At 32.3% G+C, this 27813-nt stretch overlaps 2 protein-coding genes across 2 annotated transcripts in view; one reads left to right on the top strand and one right to left on the bottom strand.

Annotated features, from left to right (window-relative positions):
• Positions 1–1242: 1242 nt before the first annotated feature.
• Positions 1243–11885, bottom strand: LOC126777233 (probable peroxisomal membrane protein PEX13). The gene is made up of 5 exons (XM_050500225.1): positions 11262–11885; positions 10746–10882; positions 10528–10664; positions 6224–6389; positions 1243–2578 (listed from the first exon to the last, which is right to left on the bottom strand). The coding sequence occupies exons 1-5, from the start codon at positions 11633–11635 to the stop codon at positions 2244–2246; spliced, it is 1149 nt and encodes a 382-aa protein (XP_050356182.1). The 5' UTR covers positions 11636–11885; the 3' UTR covers positions 1243–2243.
• Positions 11886–12170: 285 nt separating this feature from the next.
• The window catches only part of LOC126777150 (focal adhesion kinase 1), a 168481-nt gene continuing 152838 nt past the window's right edge, over positions 12171–27813 (top strand). The window contains exons 1-2 of the mRNA XM_050500070.1: positions 12171–12285; positions 22466–22501. The gene's annotated coding sequence lies outside the window, so the exon portion shown is untranslated. The remainder of the gene's footprint in view (positions 12286–22465; positions 22502–27813) is intronic.

Consider the following 27813-nt stretch of genomic DNA (forward strand, 5'->3'; position numbering starts at 1 on the left):
GCTGGGCTAAAGGCCTCCTCTCCTCTTTTTGAGGAGAAGGTTTGGAGCTTATTCCACGACGCTGCTCCAATGCGGGTTGGTGCAATACACATGTGGCAGAATTTCAGTGAATTTAGACACATGCAGGTTTCCTCACGATGTTTTCCTTCACCGTAAGGCCTCTGCCTCGAATTTTGCGGGCAGCGGGGCGGCGGCGGCGGCGGCGCGGCAGCGGGGCGGGCAACGCATACCTGTTCTCCAAACCAGCGGGCAGATCGCGCGGCACTATAGCGGTGTAGTGTTGTGTTCATGGTTGTGTTGTCGAGATATTTGTTTTTATTCGCGAACGAAATGTCTGAAAAACGGCGACATCTTTTTGATTCAAATTTATTCCTAACGCTCGATTTATTGTGGGCAAAAGAAGAAGTGGATCCCTACTATAGGGCAAGGAAAATAAATGGCGAGTTTTATCGAAATTATGAAGAACAGAGACAAAATCCCGACAAATTCTACGACTAATAATTGGTTAATTATTCTTCTATTTTTATGGTTCACATCTTTGCTGTTCCATATGGGTGTCCTCTCAAAGATTGCCGAAATAATTAGCTCTTGCACGTCCGAAGACATTTTGATACGTCACAAAAAAAATGTACAACACTATACCTACAATGCAGACGCGCAACGCGGGCGGTCACCGCTTGACTGGAGTGCACCGCTCGTTGCCCGCCCCCGCGCCGCTCCTGCACCGCTGTATTCGAGGGCCGGTCCATTTGATTATACGCGTAAGATCCTGCCGCTCCCGCGCCGCCGCCGCCGCCGCCCCGCTGCCCGCGAGATTCGAGGCAGAGGCCTTAAGCACGAGATGAATTTTAATCACAAATTAAGCACATGAAAATTCAGTGGTGCTTGCCCGGGCTTGAACCCACAATCATCAGTTAAGATTTACGCGTTCTTACCACTGGGCCATCTCGGCTTCTTGTAAGTGAGACAATCCGCCTGCATATTTTACCTTATTTAACGGAATTTGCATGTCGACGCAGTCAGCGACGACAGTTTCAAGAAGTTCTCGTGGTGAGGGTTCCCGTATTCAGGCTCCTTTGTCCTCTGATTCCCTTTCGGCCTGGAATGATTCTGGGGAGGGACTCGTCAGCTTAAATTCTTCTGATTTGGCTTCAGGAAGTTTCTCTCTCGGCTCTCAATTATAACAGATTAGTAATTAATTGTTAAGATTTGGAAATTAAAAGGATAATAAGAAATAAGTAATCACAAGTCAATAAATCATTTATTACAAATATCAGTCCATATCACATCCCATATATGTCTTCAGCCAAAGGCAAGTTTTTTTTTTAAATTAAATGCATTTTATGAGAGAGCTCTAATGGCAAAATAAATAACAATCTGTCTTCAAGCTTTGTATTGTTTATGTATAATTAGCCACAAATCTCATAATAACTTTAGTTTATTCTTAACAAATAATTTTAAAAAATTTATTGCATAGACTATTAAATTTCTTTCAAATACATAATACATAAATAATTTACAAAGTATACATGACAGCATATAATCTGATTTAATTGCATTTCTATATACTAAGTGATAAAAAACCCCCTGACCTTATTACTATATACAACCCCTGATTTCTAATTGAGATATTAAGTATAATATTATTAATTTTGTAACAGATATTTACATCATATTTTTTCTGGCAACACTTAACTACTGCATACAAACTGCAATATGTCAATATATTTGAATTTGAAATGAATGAATGAATTTCGATGTATATAAAAGATCATTTAGACATAACATACATAAGGCACTTTTTGTAATATGAGTTAGCAAAAAGAGCAGTAACATATCAACATATTTTACAATTTATTGTTATTATTTATATTATATATATATGTTGTCGATATATGTACGTCGACGTAGGCGTTGGAATGCTATTTTATTCAGAAGCGGCACAGCTGAAGCGCAGCTCAGAGTATGTTTGGACAGGGATTACACGCACCGTACATTAGGTAAAACTCAATACTGGATCCGTGCTCAAGCACAACCGAGAAAGCGAATGAATACAGCGACGTGCATTGATTTATCCATTGTAAATTACTCTGTACTCCGCTTTGCTGTATGTGCTCTTATTCATTTAATTTTTATAACCTGTATTTTAATTACATGTGAATGTAACCTTAGAAACTCGATTATCATTAGTGTCACAGTGACATAAAACAATGTTGCCAGTCTAAAAAATATTTCTTAAATAATTATAAATCCTGGCCGTAATATTTTTCTAATTCAGCCGTGCATTTTTCTGGAGCAGGATTATCCGTCGGTTTACTGACTTGATTTTGATTGTTATCATTCTCACTTTGATTTGTAGGTTTTATAACTTTTATGTAATTGACTGGTACTAAACCAGCCGTTTGTCTGTCTGACGAAGCCATCAGCCAGCCTGAGTTCCATAGATTACCCTGGAGGTGTTGTGGCGCGAGAGTCAGAACTTGGTTGGTGTTGAAGCTGATCTCCTGGGGTGAGGTAGCTTGGAAGTCGTGTTGTGCAACTGCGCGTAGTGGATTCTGCCATGTGTGTGGATCTTGCACTGTAAATAACATACAAAATAAATAAATTTATTTCATTCAATGATGATCAGAATCATGATCAGAAATGGCGCATTGGTTAGACCAACTGAAGACGCTGAGTTTTCATATACTTATTTTTTTATTGGTGCTTAGCAGTGATATATAAAGTGAGGCATCCTGCTAATCTCTGTGAAATGTGTTTTCGCCGCGCCGCATTGTGACATTTTCTACATTTTTGTGACAGTCTTATGCATGGTTCTGTTTATTTATTGTACCAAATAACATCGTAGTGTCTAAAAAGACCTGGTTATGCTCTTTGCGAACATTGTTCGCCATAATGGATTATTCATTCAATTAATTTCAATATTTCTTTTTGAATTAGATATCGGTTTATTGAGAGACACATAGATTTATTTGGCTTTATTTATATATTTATTTGGGAAACATACAGCATAATATAATACATAAAACATTGGGTAACAAAATAAGTCTCACGTAAGCCAACAAAGTTTCCACTTTTACATTCAAACATGGAGTGAACATAACAATAACAAGTTATTTAATAATTAATTAAAATATATAAAGTCAAGTATTTGAACAACTTGTGCAAATTTGTGCATTCATCACATACTCTACTGTCAAAACGCAATACATATTGTTGTCGTGTTTCCAAGCCCAAGGGACATAACAAGCTGTCGTTGGTGGCTCTTGAGTGTTTTAAGTAATGGTTAATATTTCTTGTAGTGATGAGATGGCCTAGTGGTAAGAACGCGTGAATCTTAACCGATGATCGTGGGTTCAAACCCGGGCAAGCACCACTGAATTTTCATGTGCTTAATTTGTGTTTATAATTCATCTCGTGCTTAACGGTGAAGGAAAACATCGTGAGGAAACCTGCATGTGTCTAATTTCATTGAAATTCTGCCACATGTGTATTCTACCAACCCGCATTGGAGCAGCGTGGTGGAATAAGCTCCAAACCTTCTCCTCAAAAGGGAGAGGAGGCCTTAGCCCAGCAGTGGGACATTAACAGGCTGTTACTGTACTGTAATATTTCTTACAGTGCCAATGTAACTGCCAACTATGGTGTGTGTAAGTGTGTATTGAGCGAATAAACAAATGAGAATGAAATACAGACTTGTATTATTATAAATTAAATTGTATTCAATTAACATTCTTATGTTAATTGGTAGAAACGAATAACTACTGAGTTTCCACTCGCTTCTTCGGTTGAATCTACATTCCGAAACGTTGGCAGCTTTACATTTACTTACATACTGTAACACGGCGATGCAAAAGTGTTTTTATGAGCCTACTTAAATAAAAGAGCTTCGACATCAAAAGACTTTTTGGATATTATCTATAATCGTTTGTACACATTTCTAACCCGTAATAAGATTTTATCTCAAAAGCAATATGGTTTTCGACGACACTCAAACACTCTTTCAGCCACAATTGACCTCATCACCCGAATTAAAACCAATATTGACAAAAAAAAAAAGATAGCATTAGGTGTTTTTATTGATCTCAGAAAAGCATTCGATACAGTGAGCCACGATATACTACTGGAGAAATTATCTAATATAGGCGTAACTGGAAAGACCCTTGGAGGTGTTAAAATTTTACTTAAATAATCGTCACCAAATTGTGAAAATAAATGACAAACAAAGTAGTCCAAGACCCATTATGTACGGCGTACCTCAAGGTTCCATTTTGGGACCTCTACTATTCCTAATATATATCAACGATATACAAGATATTGGGTTAAAAGGAGATTTGGCTCTCTACGCCGACGACTCTAGTCTTTTCTATTATGGTTCCTCTATTACTGACATTATCAACGACGTTCAGAACGACCTACAGCTTCTTGATATATGGTTTAAACGTAATTTGCTGACTATTAATATAGAAAAAACAAATTATGTAATATTTACTGCAAAAAACAAGAAGATAAAAGCCTACACTGAACCTACTATTAATTCCGAACAAATAAATAAAAATACGTCGGAAAAATATCTTGGTTTGATACTCGACAATAAGCTGACATGGGAACCACACATCCAAAAAATCATATCAAAATTATCATCCTTGACCGGAGCTCTTCGTGGTGTAGCGCGATGTTTACCGCGAAAAGTCAAATATCTGATATATAACTCATTGGTGAAACCACATATCGATTACTTAATTGAGATCTGGGGGACTGCGGCGAAAGTACACCTTAAGAAAGTACAAACCGCTCAAAATAAATTGATTAAAGTGTTATTTAACTACAACTTCCTAACATCATCTAAAAAAATTTATAAAAATACTAAAATAGTAAATATCGCTCAAACATATGCCTATAAAACATGCATATTAGTACGAAAAATATTGAATAAAGAAATCCACACAAATTTAAATTTTAAAACAAAATCAGCTATACAAAGAATTCAATTGCGCAACGCAGATCACGTTATCTTGCGCATCCCTAGAACTAATTACGGAAAAAAAAATATTACTTTCGAGGGAGCTAAGCTGTACAACGGGTTACCGAGAGACATTAAAGAGCCCACATCTATGGCAAGTTTCAAAAGACGTCTAAGATTTTATATAACAAACAACATAGTACAATAAATATATATAAATGATAAAATAATAATTCTAAAAAATTCTAAAAACAAAAAAAAATCTGTCTAAAAAATGAAAAAAAAAAGAAAATGGAAAAAAAAGGAAAATATATATTTAAAAATAATAATAATAATAAAATAAAATGATGAACAGATTTCATTAAATATGCCGCATACATACTTTTGTATTCCTGAGGTGACACGGCGGGCGATATGTTTAACAAGCTCGTCGAACGTCGATCGAGAAAAAAAAATTTCTACATCTACCTTCTTTCTTATGAATTTTTGTAACACTGTACGCTTAGATTTTTATATTAGTTTGTAACTTTCTCATGTAAGTGAATTTCTGTAATTCTTTATGAGAAATAAATTCTTTAAACTATAATATATTTTTATAATAATATAAGTAATTATATATATTTTTTATAGTTACTTAACATATATATATTACTATATGGATCTAAACAAATACAAAATAAATACAATTGTCGTCAATTTGACTATTGACTTTCTTTTAAGAAGATAAATATTTGAATATTTTTAATCATTTATCTCTGTATCGCTGATAACTTCTGTTATTACGATTGCGTTATCAGTTACAACTCGTATCTTACGTTTATTTATCAAGAACATAAATAAATTTAATATTATTTTTTGGTAAAACTAAGATGAATCCCACAAAGGATATATATATATAACATCTAATATTATTCTTTGTACTTTTTTTTTTAAATTTATGATATAGGTGTAGGGTAACCTGATGGTTAGTTGTCGCCACTCTCATAGACATTGGCTCATACACATTAAGAATAATAAGCATTCCTTACATCATCAACGCGTTACCAATCTTAGGTATAAGATGTTATGTCTTTTGTGCCTGTAGTTAACTGGCTCACTCACCCTTCTAACCGCACCACAACACAAATAAGTATTGATGTTCCGCGGCAGAATATGTGCTGAGTACCAAGCCAGACAAAGGCCTACCAATGAGTAAACATGACATTATATACACACACAATCGCGAGGTAAAATTTAATTACGTTAGAAATAAGTACTCACATCTTTCATTTATGCTAGTCGACAGTCCATTGAGCATTTTGAGAACAATATATGGAGCAGCGGCGATCACTCCGAAGAAGAGAAGAATCGGCCAGCTGGAGCCTTTGGCGCGCTGTTCTGGGGTCGCTGATCCCGTCTGTGACGCTGCTACCGCTTCGGCCCAGGCCTGGAATAATGAAATTATTTATAAATATATCAATTGTTATGTGTTTTTTTAATATTTTAAATGATAAACTATAGTTATCGAAAACTATGATACCATATTGACGTTACTGATAAGTAAACAGCGTATGATACACTGCTAAGCTATAGTCTCTTTTTGAGAAGACTTGGACCTTATGTAATATAGTTGTTTTCAAAAGACACTAGTCCGTTTCCAAACTATTTTCAAAGCCTGATTCAGGGGAGGGCGACCGGGGCTACATTTCCAGGGCCTCCACAAGAGAAAATTTCTAAGACAAAAAACATTCCAATTCCGAATACATACACATCTAATATAGTGTATTATAAGATACAGTAATATATAATACAAGTATAATCCTTGTGTATTTATATACATTGTTCCGAAATAAATTATGATTAAAACACCCGAATGAAAGAAATTGTTCAATTTATTTGGAAAAAAAATTAGGATCCTCCAATCCTTTGTTACCCAGGGCCGCCAGATCGCCTTAAACCGGTTCAGATGATAAAAATTAAATCACATAAATATTCAGTAATGCTTAAAGCAAGCCTTATTATACCTCTCCAAAAGCTGCTTAAATGATCATTATTATTATTCTCCAAATTACTTTTACAGACAAAATTTGTCTTTTTTCATACTAGCTTTTAATACTTTCTCGGTAAAATGAACAGATTGTATATAAATACACTTTATATGACTATATAAAAATAACGTTAAGGTAACCCATTTAGAAAAACAACTGGTTTTTCAAAATGATTCGTAAATTTGACAATTTCTTTCGACCGCGGATAGTCTGCGATGCCATTTTAAGGTATGCCATAATACAATGCTAATACACAATACATACTTTAATGTTACGAAAGCCTTGATAGTCTTCCATTATACAGTTTCGAATAAAACCGAATCCGAATTCCTAACGCAATATGAACCGTAAGCGAAAGAGATTTGAAATGGTTTTAAAATACAGATTAATTTCCACATGTTATAGTTTGTATAAAAATCCAATTTAAAATGTTAACTGATTTTCAATCAATAATCTGAATATAAACATGTCTTTGAAATATTAACTATTTCAATTCGTATAAAATCATTCAAAAACCAATCACGAATAATACTTTATTATGTAAAAAGTACTTCGCAAAAAAACATCCGAACCTACCTCCTGACTACTCATTCTTATAATCTATATTAAGGGAAGAAAGGAACCTTCATTTTCCTTGACACAAATTCTATGATATGTACGTATAGGTTGACCGGTTGGCGTGCTTGCCTTTCACGCCGAAGGTTGAGGGTTCGATTCCCACCCAGGACAGACATTTGTGTGCATGAACATGTCTGTTTGTCCTGATTTGTGGGTGTAATTATCTATATAAGTATGTATTTACAAAAGAAAAATAGTATATGTAGTATATCAGTTTCCATAGCATGAGCTCTGCTTAGTTAGGAATCAAATGGCCGTGTGTGAATAATGTCCCAGGCTATTATATTATTATACACGTACTCAAGAATCTAAGGTGTTTGTCTATCTGTTTCATTAAGGCTATTTTACTTTATCGATACTTGTTACATACATTGACTGCCTCGTTAGTCTAGTGGTTTGATATAAGGCCGCAGACCCGGAGGTTCTGGGTTCAATTCCCAGGTCGGGCCATTAAAAAATTATTGGGTTTTTCTGTCAGAGAATTCACAGTAGCAGCCCGGAGTCTGGAAGTCGGAAGTGTGTACACTTCCGTGCCTCGGAAATCACGTAAAGCCGTTGGTCCTGCGCCTGAACTCTTTCCGGTCGTGTCGGATTGCTGTCCCATCGGATTATGAGAATTAGGGAATAGAGAGTGCACCTGTGTTTTCGCACACACCTCCTGCGTAGTTGGCTAATCTCTCTTGAGATTGGCCGCCGTGGCCGAAATCGGTCTGGAGGACATTATTATTATTACTTGTTACATAAAAATATTATTGACGAGATTTTAATGATACATGTTAAATAAAATGAAAATCAAAGTCAATTGAAAAGACGAACTCGTTCTTATATTTTTTGTAAACACTGGTGGTAGGGCTTTGTGCAAGCTGGTCTGGGTAGGTACCACCCACTCATCAGATACTCAGTTCTACCGCAAAACAGCAATACTTGATTTTGTTGTGTTCCGGTTTGAAGGGTGAATGAGCCAGTGTAATTACAGGCTCAAGAGACATAAAATCTTAGTTCCCAAGGTTGTTGGCGCATTGGCTATGTAAGCGATGGTTGAAATTTCTTACAATACCAATGACTAAGGGCGTTTGATGACCACTTACCATCAAGTGGCCCATATGCTCGTCCGCCTTCCTATTCTATAAAAAAAAGTACTTATTCAAATACGAGACAATTTGTAACAATACATGAACTAATGAAAGTTTAGACGATATGGCCTTATATTTTTTATTGTGATGTCTTTTTGGTTCGGAACCTTTTCCATCACGCAACCACAAAGGTTTAGTGAACCAATATATGGCGAAATATCTTCCGACAAAAAAGGATTCCTCACCGCTTCCCAAGAGATAAATTATAAACAGCTTGCCTAGATTTGGACCCATTAAACCATCAAGATTGATGCGTAAAAAGTATTGTTGATAACTAAATATCAATTATATAAAATACTTCAATCGTTATAATATTATCGTCGGTGTATTTTTTTATTAATTATTTGTAATAGGTGACGAGATCAGAAACTTTTTCATGATAACGATTATGCTGGAAATTCTTTGGAAGTTCTACAAATATGTACATTTATCAATACACTAGCCGCCCCGTGCGACTTTATCATAGTTATATCATAGGTATAACATTACTGCTCTGCCCCTTTGCAATAGGATAATGTTCTGAAGTCTATGTAATAAAAGTAACAGTCTGTAAGCTCTTCTCTTACTAAAGAGAAGGTTTAGCTTACCTTGGTTAGTGGATATACATGCGCAGGATTTCATCCAACACATGAGGGTTCCGGTGGAACTATGCACAATAAAATTCAGTGGTGGTCAACCGGAATATTATACCAATTCCATGTTATAAGTTATTTGAGAGTTTACAAACACCCCGACACAAACTCATTTACAATATTAGTAAGATAAATTTTATCATCTATGTACCTACTTGCGTGATATGACATTTGAGCAAAATGTTTTTAAAATATTTAGTAATAACTAAATTATGAAAATATTATAATTGTTCACAGTGGGAGTAAATAGATAATTACATGAATAATTTATTTATAACAATGCTATAAAGATAATAACATGACGTAAAATCATTAATTATTTATAAATATTTATAAAAGAATATTTTAAACAAAACATATTTTATGAAATCCCTTTCAGGACTAGACCAAAAAAATATGTATATTCAGTTAAATTAATTGCATAATAAAAGACATAATGATAGCCAAGCTCAAGTTAACCTGCCTCCGCTATGGTTGAAAGTTTCGAATAAGTAACAATAACTGTCATTTATAAAATTTAAAATAAACAATCTAACTAAACAGAAAACTGTTTCATTTTTCAAGCTCCTTTTTTAGCAATTACAGTTGTCTAAATAAGTACCTGTGAATGTCTTACAGAGAGTTATCTGACACATTTACTCTTTTATTGGTGGTAGGGCTTTGTGCAAGCTCGTCTAGGTATGTACCACCCACTCATCAGATATTCTACTGGAAAATAGCAGTACTTGATATTGTTGTGTTCTGGTTTGAAGGGTGAGTGAGCCAGTGTAATTACAGGCACAAGGGACATATAATCTTAGTTCCTAAGGTTAGTGGTGTATTGGCTATGTAAGCGATGGTTGACATTTCTTACAATTCCTATGTCTAAGGGCATTGGTGACCACTTACCATCTGGTGACCCATATGCTCGTCCGCCTTCCTATTCTATAAAAAAAATACATGCAGATTTCCTCGCAATAATTTCCTTCACCGCTAATCATGAGATGAATAATAAGAACACATCGACCATATAATATTATATTATAAGAGGATTGTAACCCAATTTATAATAATTTAAAGAATCTTCATGAGTTCTAGTATGGGCTATCTCAGCTCTTATTGTCTATCAGAATAAAGAATATTAACTAATTATATAAAAGTTACATGTTCCTAACCTTAAATTCATTTTCAGTTCTGATCCCCAGCATCACAAACAGTTTCCTGACAAGCCAATTAAGACTTCTAACAACTGCAAATGTGGACCAAAATTGTGCGAACAATGATCGCAAGCGACCAAAGTTTTCCGCTACACCTGTATAATTAATTATTTATTAAATTCAACAATCAGACAGACTAGAATATAAAATTAATTTATTTGTTGAGTTATATTTACCTAGGATAGCTCTAAATGAGCTAGTTAAAGCAAAAAATGTGTTTTCTAACATCATAGCAATACTACCGACAGCATTTACAACACTTTGTATTGAATCGAAAGCGGGTCTTGAACTGTCTTCTGCCATTTGAATAAATCTAAAACAAAATAATCAATGTGTAATCAAATTTAATTTGTATTTAAGATTAAGAAAAAAATATCTATGGCTATTTTGTTATTAGAAATATAATATCAAAGATTTAACTTAATTTATTCTTATATTTGAATGTTGCCCTATTAAGCAAACTTTATTTTATTATTATTCTAAAGATTATTAAGTGTTACTTAAATTTTTCATTTCATTTATGTTAATTAAAGTGTTGATTATAATTGTATTAACTTTTTTGTTATTTATAGTTTCATGAAAAAAACATCACACTATATAGTGGATAAAACTATATTACTATGTTTAAAATATAATTTTCCTTGTATGAATAATCAATAAAAATAATGGGCAAGTACATATTACAAATTTACCTGCTTTCAATATCTCCGTACATAGGTCCATATCTATTAAATCCTCCATATGAATTCATACCACCCATTCCCATTCCCATCCCCATCCCCATTCCGTAGCCACCTCCCATTCCACTGTATCCATATCCCCCACCACCATACCCCATACCATACGATCCTCCCATACCACCATATCCGTAACCCGAATTCATGCCGTAACTAGGCTGCATGCTATAGTCTGGTCGTGGCGGAAGAACAGGAGGCCCAATATTGTTATTAGCAAACGAAGTTGATGGTATAGGGTTCCTGAACGAAGGGACTTCGCCTGTGCCTATAACTGCCGCATTCGATAAACTGGGGTCAGAGTTCCCGTTAAGCTTCGCTGGTTCACTCATTGTCCTTATTTACACTTATAAAGATTACAACACGTTAATCTTTCCGTATAGATTCACTTATGAATATTAATCACTTCATTTAATTCTGTATTTCTTGGGTTGCAATAAAAAAAACTCAGGAAAACAGTCAAAACAAAACGGATAATAGTTGGATAGCTGGTCAATGTAAATAGACAATTAATTATTGAACTGCACAGTCGACTACAGTGACAAAATTTTGAGATTTCAATTACATACAACTTGACTTTGACGTTTGATTTGACCAAAGAGTTTGAATTAAAAGTCGCAAATCGCAATTTAGTTGTCAACACTCTTTCAAGCTTATGTTGCCAAAGTAATAAATTAAAAATAAAAATGTAAATCAAGATCTGAAAAAACTTATTGTCTTATCATTATTTGTGTGCTTACAGCAAATTAATTTCAAAATATTTTACTAAATAGAAACATTTGTTTGAATTATGGTAATTTAAAGCAAAACATATCTTGTAGTTTGACCTAGTTTCAATAAAGCATCGTTTCGTCTATGTCCTTTGGGTGTCAATCGTGTCAATAGTTTGTACTATATGTTTGTTGTTATTATCGTACAATTTGAAAGTGATATTTTAAATTCCTTTATTTAAAAAGATACTGTGTAGATAACTTCATCTCAGGTAAGATATTTCCATGGTTTACTTAAAATTTTATGAAAATGTCCGTAACACTTGCTGTAATCATCAACTCTTTGAATATCATGTTGTCGCAATTATTTGAATAAAATATCATAATTTTGTGTCTTTCTTGATGTTGTTACTGTGTCTATATTTTAATATTGCTCATTTTATGTTTAAATATTTTGAATAAATACAGTAAACCTATAATTTAGTGGCCGGCTTACTAGTATGGTGACGCACAAGAATTTATTCAATGTAAGCTATGAAAAAATTTGCGATAAAATATGATTACAAAGTCTTTGTCCCTATGTCTATTATCGTCGATTTTATCACTAAGCTGTCAAAATAATACAATAGAAAAAGTAGGTAGATACTTACATAAGTAATAAATTGGTTTTAATATATATCTTATATACATGATAACAAACGTATACATACCAAATTCTATTTTTTTAATTGTTCATTATTTTAAAGAAATTAATTAATTCTTAATTTTCAAAATATATGGTGTAATTGAGCAAATATATGAAAATGTTTTAGATTTTTAATTATTTATTTTACTTCATAAAGTATTAATCATAAAACTGCCATGCCAAAATGGGCAATTGCCTAGTATTTATTTTAATTAAAATATAAGACCAATTAGTGACTGTAATGTGTACAATTATTGCTATAAATAAATATATGAATTTAACACAGCAGAACCTTTTCATGGCTATGTTTTGCATAGTGCCTAGAAATATTCAAGCCACATTTGGCTAAGCAATCAATTAAAAATGATAAGTATCTATAACTTTTTATATAAGTATTTATTGAAAACAATGAAAAAGCAACAAAACAAAAGCAATATAACAGAAAAACCAGAAGGTGTAATATATCAAACAAGACAGATTGTCTTTTAAATGTGACTATCTATTATGAAAATAGTTTGTAAATTATCTAACACATGTATGAACAGTTTGAAAAGGAATGCATAGTTAGGATGTATTGTATTTGGTATATCAAGAATCCTTACCTATCTCCAATGGATTAGAACAAAAAAAAACCAAAGTACATAAATAATTCAAGGCTAAATCAATCTTAGTAGCAATAATGTTCAATTATCACGCTAGACTACTCGTTGTCTATATAATAATTTGTTCAAGTCTTCAGTCACTGATTTGTCAAAGTTGTATTGATAGCTCTAATTATTTCATAATATTGTATGAAATACAATATTGCAATATAAATATTTCTCACAGCCGTACTTAAATACATTTCATGGTTACTTTGTATGCTCTTAAGTATAGATTTTACATGTCAGTTAAGTTATTAAAGTACTTAAAAAACTATGGTATGCTACGACTTTAATTTTTTAATTTTTTTAGTTGGTAAATTGCTATCTGTGGACGAGATATAGTGTTATAAAAAACATAAAAATGTTAAAAACATGTAGTCATGTTATATATATATTTATAAAAATTATAAAAATTTCTAGGTTTTTATATGCATTATTTATTATGACAGAATAACCTAAATTAAATATTACTTTACTAAATATATGAAAAATTACAATTATTTATAATTCAAAATTAATAAAAACTAATTTAAACATCTCACATTTGTATTTACAATACCAAGATATGTAATAAATAATAATAAAAGGCTATGTGTGTTATAATAGACATGGTCTAATTAGACATCTAATAAGAATAAAAAACATTAAAGGGCATACTTATCCGATAACAATGTGGTATAAGTGTTAAGTTACACTTTTTGCATTAGAAATTGATTATTTTGGAACATTTCATGCGGAAACATTACATTTATTATTATTATTTATTACATTACAGCAATACTTGATAATGTTGTGTTCCGGTTTGAAGGGTGAGTGAGCCAGTGTAATTACAGGCACAAGGGACATAACATCTTAGTTCCCAAGGTTGGTGGCGCATTGGCTATAAGCGATGGTTGACATTTCTTACAATGCCAATGTCTAAGGGCGTTTGGTGACCACTTACCATCAGGTTGCCCATACGCTTGTCCACCTTCCTAACATTAAAAAAAAAAAAAATTTAATGTGAGACTGAAATTTTAGTAAGTTTAAGTAATCAGATTCAACTGTTTAAGAGTGGATCAATGTTTTTGTTTATGTCTTATTTTATATTAGGGAATATTAATGAAGCTATTATGGTTATATTAGTACTGTATTATGGTTATGATACTTTAATTAGTTAAATAAATAGTTGAAATGAATAAAATATTTTTATTATTTCATGTATTTCTTGTATATGATTTATTTATGTATGAAACAAAATCCATAACGACATGATTCGAAACTTGAAATGTAATTTACTGTAGTAAAGAAAGTATAACTGATATTGACCCAATATTATGGATAAAAATATGATAATATAACCAGTGAATTAAGTCCATATAACTTGAGGTGATAAAATTATCGAAAAAGTATTATAAGTGGTATGTATATATCTTAATTTTAAGAATATGATCACATGATCATGTATATTATCTGTGTATTTATCTTCTAGTATCTGTTAGAAACAAAAACGTTCTAAACAAACGCGTTTTACATATAAATATCTGTTTATATATCTTGTATTATTCTCTAAACAACCCAGTTTACGAATGGGTATCTCATTTTCTGAACACAGGAAACGGCGCCACTGTCGTTCTCGTGAAACTTCCGTCGATCCACCATTGTTGCCGCCATTTTGTTCTGAAATGTTTTACGGTGTGATGTATACCTACAGGCTTAAAGCAAAAATATTATCCATTGTAAAATACTAGCGAATGAGAGTATTTATTTTAGAAGTTGTTCCATCACCCATGATGTTTGTGAGATATGATATCTTATTATTTTTTCCCGATGTCCGGATTTGTACGTAGGATCCAATGGCTTACTACGATAATGGCTCTATGAGCCAGTTTTACTTCGTGGTAGGGCTTTGCATACTCGTCTATGTAGATACCACCCACTCATCAGATATTCTGCTGCAAAACAGTAGTTCTTAGTATTGTTTTGTTTCGGCACGAGGGACATAACATTGTTTCTAAGGCTCATTGGTGATTAATTAATATTTTGGTTAATATTTCTTACAATGTAAATGTCTATGGGCGGTGGTGACCACTTACCAGCAGGCTAATTGACCTATCGCACACGTATTCTATAAAAAAGCCATCCTGACTCATTTATTAAATACCGATACAACAAAAATATATTGGATACGTTGATGCCAGACATACTAGAACTTGGAAACTTTACTAAGCGAGAGATTGGAGCCAATGATCTCTAAAGGTTTTAATTAAACTGAATCACTACTATGCTCTATATTTATCGCGATGATAGAAACTACTGTTTCTTGGCAAAACATGCGATAAATAGCAATGGTTTGGTATACTCTCATAATACTAATAATGGTCCTGAATACGTTCGTTATGATTTATCATTCGCCTCTTTCACGTAAACTGTTAGTAGTATAATGTAATTGTAGTTTTGTTTTATTATATTTGATGCTTGCCATTTTGAATAAAATGTCTGAAATGAAACAAGCAGCGAAGTGGCGTCTCCGAGTTCTGACACTTTCTTTAACTAGTTAAAGTTTTAATGTAGATAATATTATATTAAGGCAAGGGTATTCAGTATGTGTTATAGTTGAAATGAATAGCATAAGAAACGTCTTGGTTCTTAAGAGATAACAATTTTTATTTAACGTGAATTTTATGAAAATTTGTTAGCAATTAAATTATTTTCTCGATTTATTCGATAAAGGGTAAATCCAGCAATGGATCCAAAAGGGAAATATTAAACTAATGCAGATAAAAAATATTCTTAGTTGCATGTCACCGATATTAAAGTCCGGAAATCTGTTTATCGTTTAAAAAAGCTGATAGAACTGAAATTTTCCTAAACGATTTGTACCAACTTTTCGATGGCTTTAAAATTGGCAAATGACCACCATATGTTAAAAAGGCTATACAACGACAAAATAAAAAAGGGTCAATTGATTGCTGGTGTAGATAAGGCGTATACATAGATATGTAGTTCTCAACCGTACTGTTTTATTTTGACGTATTAAAACGCATAGCAATTATTTATATACCTACTGATGATTACGTCCTTCTGAACGATTTTAAGCACAGCGGCCGTTCTCAAGAGAGACAAGCCAATTGCGGAATATATAATAGTGCACAAGTGTGTGCTGACATTGTTCAGATTCGTAATTTAAACAACCCATATTTCTCTATTTATAAAAATATTTAATTTTGAAATTTAAAAGAATCGTTAAGGAACGCTTGTGTGTGCTAAAGGATATTGGATACACAACCAATGACTTTTTAAATGATTGCACATCTTGGGAATGAAACGATCGCCTCCAGGTTTTATTAAATTATATATTATTCTGCTATTGTTGTATATAACTTATAATTGTAAAGGATGAGATATAAAAAAAAAAAAACCGCTGAGTTTCTTTCGCCGGTTCTTCTCAGATCTGAGGTGTTATTTCCGAACCGGTGGTAGATTTATGACAATCAATAATGTATATAATGACAATAATAATTGACTTTGACTATAATATAATTATATGAAGTCTATTTAGAATAAACAAACTAAGTTATAAGTAACAAAATTAAAGCGCGTAAATTTTAGAACACAACGTGATAGAAGCGCGACAAGATAGCGTTAAAAAAATCAAGTCACGATTAAGATACATACGTTCTACTGTTTTGTAGGATAGTTTGCAAGTCCACCTGGATAGCTACCTACCATTGATCTGTTATTGTTTCTTTTTCTTTTTGTATCCCTAAAGATCAACTTACCCTAAGTTACCAAGTGCTTACGCTCACAAGTCACAAGGCATAATATTTTAAATACTTTAAGGAAAAATGGCGCTGGTGACTTTTTGGTGACGGTTACGTGGTACGTACCTGTACGTACGATTTTGTCGATTATTTTATAATTTTTATAGGCTAAACTAATTTTTTTTATGTCGTTTCCAGATTTGCTAATTGATGATTTTGTCATTGTTGCATCATTTGTAACAATAATGTTGTCGCAATATTGTTTGTTTATAATTTGAACTGAATATAAAAAGGAACGAATCAGCAAACTTAGAATCGGCAGAATTTCTTGCATAATAAGTTTTTATTTTCAAAACGATATAATGTCAAATCGGTGAATAAAAAAAAAATTGACAGAATATTTTTATCGAATAATAAATATAAAATTGGTTAGTTAGTAAGTTTGTAATAAATATGGGTCCTGGCTCGGGCTTTCCTTCTCATTGTTTTACTTGAGTTTACATCTAGCTAACCTAAATGTCGCAAGTTGACCCCTGAGTACGAGATGAATAAAAAACAAAAATTAAGTACATGAAAAGTCATTAAAGCTTGCCACCGAATTGAAATTGTGATCTTCAGATCAAATCCATTGGGCCATCTCGGCTCCATTGTAGTTTCATTTAATCATTAATAATTAAATTTATTAAGTATTTGAGGAAAAGTTGGCTAAAATTTTCTTAAATTATTATTGCTTGTAAATATTAAAGAGAAGTCTAGCTTCGCACACAATCCCTGTATAAAGCACATGAAACTAATCAAATATTTGAGCTGTATATATTGAGAAACTAGACTACTTTTACAAACTGTTTTTGCTAACATGGTACTTTGGATGTTGAATTGAATAGTTAATTAGACATCTTGAATAATAAATAACAATAAATCCTTATGAAGAAATGATTTATAGTAAAACTAAATTATAGGATGGTAAAAAAAATAAAGAATTGGAAAACTAAAAAGCATAGTTGAGAGTAAAAGCCAGTCAACGTCCTACTGCTATCGCGGCTGAGAAGAATGTTTTGAGCTTATTCCATCATGCTCCTCCAATGCGTGTTGATTTGAACACGTGACAGAATATCATCTTACACTTGCAGGCTTCCGCAAGGTGTTTCCCTTGCCGCCGACCGCGAATGGACTATAAACACAAATTAAACACATAAAAACGCAATGGTTACTGCCTTGCCATAGACTACTGCCATCTCGGTTATAGTTTAGTATATTGGAAATAAATACTTTATTATACATCTAATACCACAAAAATACTCATATAAAATTGAGAATTATCAAGGTACGAAGAAATTGACAAGCAGCGAAGTGGCGTCTCCGAGTTCTGACACTTTCTTTAACTAGTTAAAGTTTTAATGTAGATAATATTATATTAAGGCAAGGGTATTCAGTATGTGTTATAGTTGAAATGAATAGCATAAGAAACGTCTTGGTTCTTAAGAGATAACAATTTTTATTTAACGTGAATTTTATGAAAATTTGTTAGCAATTAAATTATTTTCTCGATTTATTCGATAAAGGGTAAATCCAGCAATGGATCCAAAAGGGAAATATTAAACTAATGCAGATAAAAAATATTCTTAGTTGCATGTCACCGATATTAAAGTCCGGAAATCTGTTTATCGTTTAAAAAAGCTGATAGAACTGAAATTTTCCTAAACGATTTGTACCAACTTTTCGATGGCTTTAAAATTGGCAAATGACCACCATATGTTAAAAAGGCTATACAACGACAAAATAAAAAAGGGTCAATTGATTGCTGGTGTAGATAAGGCGTATACATAGATATGTAGTTCTCAACCGTACTGTTTTATTTTGACGTATTAAAACGCATAGCAATTATTTATATACCTACTGATGATTACGTCCTTCTGAACGATTTTAAGCACAGCGGCCGTTCTCAAGAGAGACAAGCCAATTGCGGAATATATAATAGTGCACAAGTGTGTGCTGACATTGTTCAGATTCGTAATTTAAACAACCCATATTTCTCTATTTATAAAAATATTTAATTTTGAAATTTAAAAGAATCGTTAAGGAACGCTTGTGTGTGCTAAAGGATATTGGATACACAACCAATGACTTTTTAAATGATTGCACATCTTGGGAATGAAACGATCGCCTCCAGGTTTTATTAAATTATATATTATTCTGCTATTGTTGTATATAACTTATAATTGTAAAGGATGAGATATAAAAAAAAAACCGCTGAGTTTCTTTCGCCGGTTCTTCTCAGGTCTGAGGTGTTTATTTCCGAACCGGTGGTAGATTTATGACAATCAATAATGTATATAATGACAATAATAATTGACTTTGACTATAATATAATTATATGAAGTCTATTTAGAATAAACAAACTAAGTTATAAGTAACAAAATTAAAGCGCGTAAATTTTAGAACACAACGTGATAGAAGCGCGACAAGATAGCGTTAAAAAAATCAAGTCACGATTAAGATACATACGTTCTACTGTTTTGTAGGATAGTTTGCAAGTCCACCTGGATAGCTACCTACCATTGATCTGTTATTGTTTCTTTTTCTTTTTGTATCCCTAAAGATCAACTTACCCTAAGTTACCAAGTGCTTACGCTCACAAGTCACAAGGCATAATATTTTAAATACTTTAAGGAAAAATGGCGCTGGTGACTTTTTGGTGACGGTTACGTGGTACGTACCTGTACGTACGATTTTGTCGATTATTTTATAATTTTTATAGGCTAAACTAATTTTTTTTATGTCGTTTCCAGATTTGCTAATTGATGATTTTGTCATTGTTGCATCATTTGTAACAATAATGTTGTCGCAATATTGTTTGTTTATAATTTGAACTGAATATAAAAAGGAACGAATCAGCAAACTTAGAATCGGCAGAATTTCTTGCATAATAAGTTTTTATTTTCAAAACGATATAATGTCAAATCGGTGAATAAAAAAAAAATTGACAGAATATTTTTATCGAATAATAAATATAAAATTGGTTAGTTAGTAAGTTTGTAATAAATATGGGTCCTGGCTCGGGCTTTCCTTCTCATTGTTTTACTTGAGTTTACATCTAGCTAACCTAAATGTCGCAAGTTGACCCCTGAGTACGAGATGAATAAAAAACAAAAATTAAGTACATGAAAAGTCATTAAAGCTTGCCACCGAATTGAAATTGTGATCTTCAGATCAAATCCATTGGGCCATCTCGGCTCCATTGTAGTTTCATTTAATCATTAATAATTAAATTTATTAAGTATTTGAGGAAAAGTTGGCTAAAATTTTCTTAAATTATTATTGCTTGTAAATATTAAAGAGAAGTCTAGCTTCGCACACAATCCCTGTATAAAGCACATGAAACTAATCAAATATTTGAGCTGTATATATTGAGAAACTAGACTACTTTTACAAACTGTTTTTGCTAACATGGTACTTTGGATGTTGAATTGAATAGTTAATTAGACATCTTGAATAATAAATAAAAATAAATCCTTATGAAGAAATGATTTATAGTAAAACTAAATTATAGGATGGTAAAAAAAATAAAGAATTGGAAAACTAAAAAGCATAGTTGAGAGTAAAAGCCAGTCAACGTCCTACTGCTATCGCGGCTGAGAAGAATGTTTTGAGCTTATTCCATCATGCTCCTCCAATGCGTGTTGATTTGAACACGTGACAGAATATCATCTTACACTTGCAGGCTTCCGCAAGGTGTTTCCCTTGCCGCCGACCGCGAATGGACTATAAACACAAATTAAACACATAAAAACGCAATGGTTACTGCCTTGCCATAGACTACTGCCATCTCGGTTATAGTTTAGTATATTGGAAATAAATACTTTATTATACATCTAATACCACAAAAATACTCATATAAAATTGAGAATTATCAAGGTACGAAGAAATTGACAAGCAGCGAAGTGGCGTCTCCGAGTTCTGACACTTTCTTTAACTAGTTAAAGTTTTAATGTAGATAATATTATATTAAGGCAAGGGTATTCAGTATGTGTTATAGTTGAAATGAATAGCATAAGAAACGTCTTGGTTCTTAAGAGATAACAATTTTTATTTAACGTGAATTTTATGAAAATTTGTTAGCAATTAAATTATTTTCTCGATTTATTCGATAAAGGGTAAATCCAGCAATGGATCCAAAAGGGAAATATTAAACTAATGCAGATAAAAAATATTCTTAGTTGCATGTCACCGATATTAAAGTCCGGAAATCTGTTTATCGTTTAAAAAAGCTGATAGAACTGCAATTTTCCTAAACGATTTGTACCAACTTTTCGATGGCTTTAAAATTGGCAAATGACCACCATATGTTAAAAAGGCTATACAACGACAAAATAAAAAAGGGTCAATTGATTGCTGGTGTAGATAAGGCGTATACATAGATATGTAGTTCTCAACCGTACTGTTTTATTTTGACGTATTAAAACGCATAGCAATTATTTATATACCTACTGATGATGACGTCCTTCTGAACGATTTTAAGCACAGCGGCCGTTCTCAAGAGAGACAAGCCAATTGCGGAATATATAATAGTGCACAAGTGTGTGCTGACATTGTTCAGATTCGTAATTTAAACAACCCATATTTGTCTATTTATAAAAATATTTAATTTTGAAATTTAAAAGAATCGTTAAGGAACGCTTGTGTGTGCTAAAGGATATTGGATACACAACCAATGACTTTTTAAATGATTGCACATCTTGGGAATGAAACGATCGCCTCCAGGTTTTATTAAATTATATATTATTCTGCTATTGTTGTATATAACTTATAATTGTAAAGGATGAGATATAAAAAAAAAACCGCTGAGTTTCTTTCGCCGGTTCTTCTCAGGTCTGAGGTGTTTATTTCCGAACCGGTGGTAGATTTATGACAATCAATAATGTATATAATGACAATAATAATTGACTTTGACTATAATATAATTATATGAAGTCTATTTAGAATAAACAAACTAAGTTATAAGTAACAAAATTAAAACGCGTAAATTTTAGAACACAACGTGATAGAAGCGCGACAAGAGAGCGTTAAAAAAATCAAGTCACGATTAAGATACATACGTTCTACTGTTTTGTAGGATAGTTTGCAAGTCCACCTGGATAGCTACCTACCATTGATCTGTTATTGTTTCTTTTTCTTTTTGTATCCCTAAAGATCAACTTACCCTAAGTTACCAAGTGCTTACGCTCACAAGTCACAAGGCATAATATTTTAAATACTTTAAGGAAAAATGGCGCTGGTGACTTTTTGGTGACGGTTACGTGGTACGTACCTGTACGTACGATTTTGTCGATTATTTTATAATTTTTATAGGCTAAACTAATTTTTTTTATGTCGTTTCCAGATTTGCTTATCAACTCAACACAGTAAACCGTAATTGGTGAGTAATTTTTTTATTAGTAGTTAGTAAAACCCTCGGGGGCGTTCTGCCTTTTTATATATGTATTTACAATTGTTATTGTCATATCGATCGGCTGAACGGTATAGAGGTTGATGTGATGCAGCGCCATCTAGCGGCGAATTACAACAACGTGGATACAATAAAAAGTTATCTATAAAAAAAGTATATACGAATATATATGAATATTCCATGATGATCGGTCAAATTGTGTCGAAGTCTATTAATCTCAATATATAAAGATTAAATTATAAAAAAACTAGAATTCGATTTAATGATGAAATTTACAATATATAGTAGTAACAGCCTGTAAATGTCCCACTGCTGGGCTAAGACCTCCTCTCCCTATTTGAGGAGAAGGTTTGGAGCTTATTCCACCACGCTGCTCCAATGCGGGTTGGTGGAATACACATGTGGCAGAATTTCGATGAAATTAGACACATGCAGGTTTCCTCACGATGTTTTCCTTCACCGAAAAGCACGAGATGAATTATAAACAGAAATTAAGCACATGAAAATTCAGAGGTGCTTGCCCGGGTTTGAACCCACGTTCATCGGTTAAGATTCACGCGTTCTTACCACTGGGCCATCTCGACTTCGAAATTTACAATACTCTTTGTAATTATTATTATACAAATCGTGTCCATTCTACGTATTAAGTGCATATGTTTCATGTGGATGCTATTGAGAAGAATCGATGTACATATAGTATTTATGTGAACATATGTAATGTTTTTTATAATATATATATATATATATATCTATAAATTAGTTTTCAGTGTTTGTTTAACTGTATACCTTGTATTTGTTTGTTACTTAAACACGTTCGCTGCTTTAAAATTTTATCTCAGAATAGCATAGGATTAAATTTAAAAAAAAATTAGTACGTTTTAACGCAAGTGTATATATATATATATATCGATTGCCGTTCCATATGACTGAGTGAGGAGGAATAAAGTCTGATTTTATCATATAATATCTTATGATATATCATCTTAATAAAAATAGCTAACTATATATGATATTTAGTTAGCCATTTTTATTAAGAACGGCCGCAGTGTTCGAAATTCAAAACGATACAGGAAGTAATATTTTGCCTAAGATATATAAAGTATATAGCACATGAAAAAAACTATGTTTATATTTTTAAAGTCGAATTGCGTTAATAACTTTTTTTCTATATCTTCAAAAAATAATATATTTACGATGAATTTATATGTTTATGTATATATATATATATATATATATATATATATATATAATATTAATTAGCTCTTTTCTATTACACTACGAATGTGTAGACTGTTATTTATGATCTACTTTTAAAATCATTTAAATATTTTATCAATTCACATATATAAGCTAGAAAATCTAAAAGAAATCCTATTATATCAATGATAAAGTAAATGCTCTATTTATTATAATGTTGTAAAGGAATCACATCACAAAAAAAATGTGAACGGAATGATAGAAGCGACTATTTAATTCTATCTCCGAACTAAGAGTATAGTCAACTGATGGTATCGCCTGTAACTAACCTCCAATGCCTGTTATTCTAAGTATGGAAAGATACGCAGGGAACCAGTTAATATAATGTTGGATTTCTGGGTCAAAAACACCTAGTAGCCCTAACGGAAAGTTGTCGTAACTTGTAACCTTTGCATACATAGCATACCACTTGTCTGTTTAAATATACAGATAATAAATAATTGCTTAAATTTGATAATCGTTGAACTTTTTTAGTATTTTAAATTGCTTCCATAAAATCCATTCTTATATCAAAAAATCTCTACGAGTTCAGACCACTATGAAGCATGGTACGAAAATCTTCGAAGTTCTCGGACGCATTTCATGATTGGTCATCAAAAAACCAATTGAGGACGTGTCTTTAAATCGTTTGAGTTATTCGACATAGTAATGATCATACAATAAAGAATACATTAAACATAATAAGGTTATTTGAATATCAAGTCGTCATGTTATTGAAGTTTTAATTTCAATTGGCAAACAGCGTTGCTTTTTTGGGGAACCGAGATGGCCCAGTAGAACAAACACGTGGATTTTTATACTATTAAGTTGTGTGTGTGTGTGTGTGTGTCTTCATGTGCCTATGTGTGTTCATAATTAATCTGTGAGATTGAAATCTGCATCATGTCAAAACCAAACCGCACTGGAGCAGCATGATGGAAGATACTCCTAATCTTCTTAATAGGATAGAATTTTGCCTATCTGTGGATTATTTAAGGGATACTTTAATTTTTATTGAATTTTTTAGGGGATGCCTAAAAATCAACTACTTACAAGTTATGTGATTTAAAAACGGTTAAGATGTCATAAAAAAGTATGTATACATCGGTACAATCGTTTTACCCAGTTGTGCCGTGTAAGTGCCATAAACGGAATACCAAGAATCTACATACATACGGTTGTAACATTTCACACGTTACTTGCAAGTCTTTTCTCACCACGAAAGACAAAACAACATTATTGTGATACTTTAACTTATTGTGGAGGGTAATTAAGTGTAATTTATCTAACGGGTGATCGTGGAATGGATTCTGTGATGACACTATTTCATCTTTCTAAATTCCTTATTCTCGCAAATGGAAGTTGTAAGTCTTACCAAGAGAGTATCCATTTGTTGCTTATATTAAATTCAATCTGTATAAAGTCTTGACGACTACCAGTAATGTGGAAAAGCTTAACGATCGTCAACATTTAAGAACTAAACTAGTTTTCCGGATAGATCCTGATTATTCCAAATAGTTAATATTGATATCACAAATAATACGCTGTTGTATAAGCTAGCAATTAAATCATAAAGACTGCAAATTCAGAGGTCCTGGATTCGGTCGCGTCGGTTAAAAGTTGTTTTTCTTTTAAGAAATTTCAGTAGGCTCTAGTTTAGAAGTTGTGTCATTGAAGTCAGTGCATGCTGCGTCACGGAAAGCACATCCCGTTGGTTTTGCGCCTGATCGTTCTCCGGTCTTGTTCGATTGCCGTTCCATAGGACTGAGTGAGGAGGAATAAAGTCTGATTTTATCATATAATATCTTATGATATATCATCTTAATAAAAATAGCTAACTATATATGATATTTAGTTAGCCATATTTATTAAGAAAGGCCGCAGTGTTCGAAATTCAAAACGATACAGGAAGGAATATTTTGCCTAAGATATATAAAGTATATAGCACATGAAAAAAACTATGTTTATATTTTTAAAGTCGAATTGCGTTAATAACTATTATTCTATATCTTCAAAAAATAATATATTTACGATGAATTTATATGTTTATGTATTTAGCGTAACACGTATTATTGTAACTGGTAATCGTATTTGTCACATAGCACATTAGTTCATTGATAACGAAAATATCTTAAATGAATTATAAATCTTAAAATGAAAGTAATAAAGTATATCTTGGTCTGTAGATTGCATATTCCCACGGCAACAGAATGCGTGAAGCGGAACTTATTACTTTCCGTTTAGCAAAAGCCCATTATTACGTTTCAGGATGGAGCCACTTATTTTCCATAAACGCTATCGATTTGGTAATAACTTAATTCATTTAAAAGCAGCCAACAGAGTTACATACAAAGACTTAGATGATAAAAAAACATTTGCGAGTAACGTATTCGTTGATTTTCATGCATAATAAATAATATAATTTGTTTGTATTTAATTAATGAAATAAAATATGTTTCGATTTTGATTTTGTCATTGTTGCATCATTTGTAACAATAATGTTGTCGCAATATTGTTTGTTTATAATTTGAACTGAATATAAAAAGGAACGAATCAGCAAACTTAGAATCGGCAGAATTTCTTGCATAATAAGTTTTTATTTTCAAAACGATATAATGTCAAATCGGTGAATAAAAAAAAATTTTACAGAATATTTTTATCGAATAATAAATATAAAATTGGTTAGTTAGTAGGTTTGTAATAAATATGGGTCCTGGCTCGGGCTTTCCTTCTCATTGTTTTATTTGAGTTTACATCTAGCTAACCTAAATGTCGCAAGTTGACCCCTGAGTACGAGATGAATAAAAAACAAAAATTAAGTACATGAAAAGTCATTAAAGCTTGCCACCGAATTGAAATTGTGATCTTCAGATCAAATCCATTGGGCCATCTCGGCTCCATTGTAGTTTCATTTAATCATTAATAATTAAATTTATTAAGTATTTGAGGAAAAGTTGGCTAAAATTTTCTTAAATTATTATTGCTTGTAAATATTAAAGAGAAGTCTAGCTTCGCACACAATCCCTGTATAAAGCACATGAAACTAATCAAATATTTGAGCTGTATATATTGAGAAACTAGACTACTTTTACAAACTGTTTTTGCTAACATGGTACTTTGGATGTTGAATTCAATAGTTAATTAGACATCTTGAATAATAAATAAAAATAAATCCTTATGAAGAAATGATTTATAGTAAAACTAAATTATAGGATTGTAAAAAAAATAAAGAATTGGAAAACTAAAAAGCATAGTTGAGAGTAAAAGCCAGTCAACGTCCTACTGCTATCGCGGCTGAGAAGAATGTTTTGAGCTTATTCCATCATGCTCCTCCAATGCGTGTTGATTTGAACACGTGACAGAATTTCATCTTACACTTGCAGGCTTCCGCAAGGTTCCCTTGCCGCCGACCGCGAATGGACTATAAACACAAATTAAACACATAAAAACGCAATGGTTACTGCCTTGCCATAGACTACTGCCATCTCGGTTATAGTTTAGTATATTGGAAATAAATACTTTATTATACATCTAATACCACAAAAATACTCATATAAAATTGAGAATTATCAAGGTACGAAGAAATTGACCACGCGTGAAATTATTTATTTTCCCTATATATTGATTAAAATCTATTTTGAAACGTTTGATTAAAATGAAAATTCAAAAGATTTATATCATTAGTTATGGTGTTCAGAGTAGCACTTGTTAATGGAAATCAGATATAAGGTGTAGCTTTGATACAGTATCAGTAACTGGCTCCCGTCTCATGTTCTTCGTCATATGATCCACGTTCCAATTGGCTGCTGTCATGGAACGCGTCGGTCGCACCCCATTCCAATATACTCGGCTGGATATCTTGAAACAAGTTGTCAATATTTGCGAATGCAATCTCGTTTTCTTCGGGTTTTAGTGTTCGTTTGACGTGATATTTGCTTATTTTATGTCTGAATTGCATGTGCTGTTACGATTACGTTTGTTTATGATGCTGCAAAGTATAGTTCGGACAATTTTAGTGTGATAATTTTTATCAATTTTGCTGGATA

This window comes from Nymphalis io, chromosome 22, assembly GCF_905147045.1.
Source record: "Nymphalis io chromosome 22, ilAglIoxx1.1, whole genome shotgun sequence".
Lineage (NCBI taxonomy): Eukaryota > Metazoa > Arthropoda > Insecta > Lepidoptera > Nymphalidae > Nymphalis > Nymphalis io.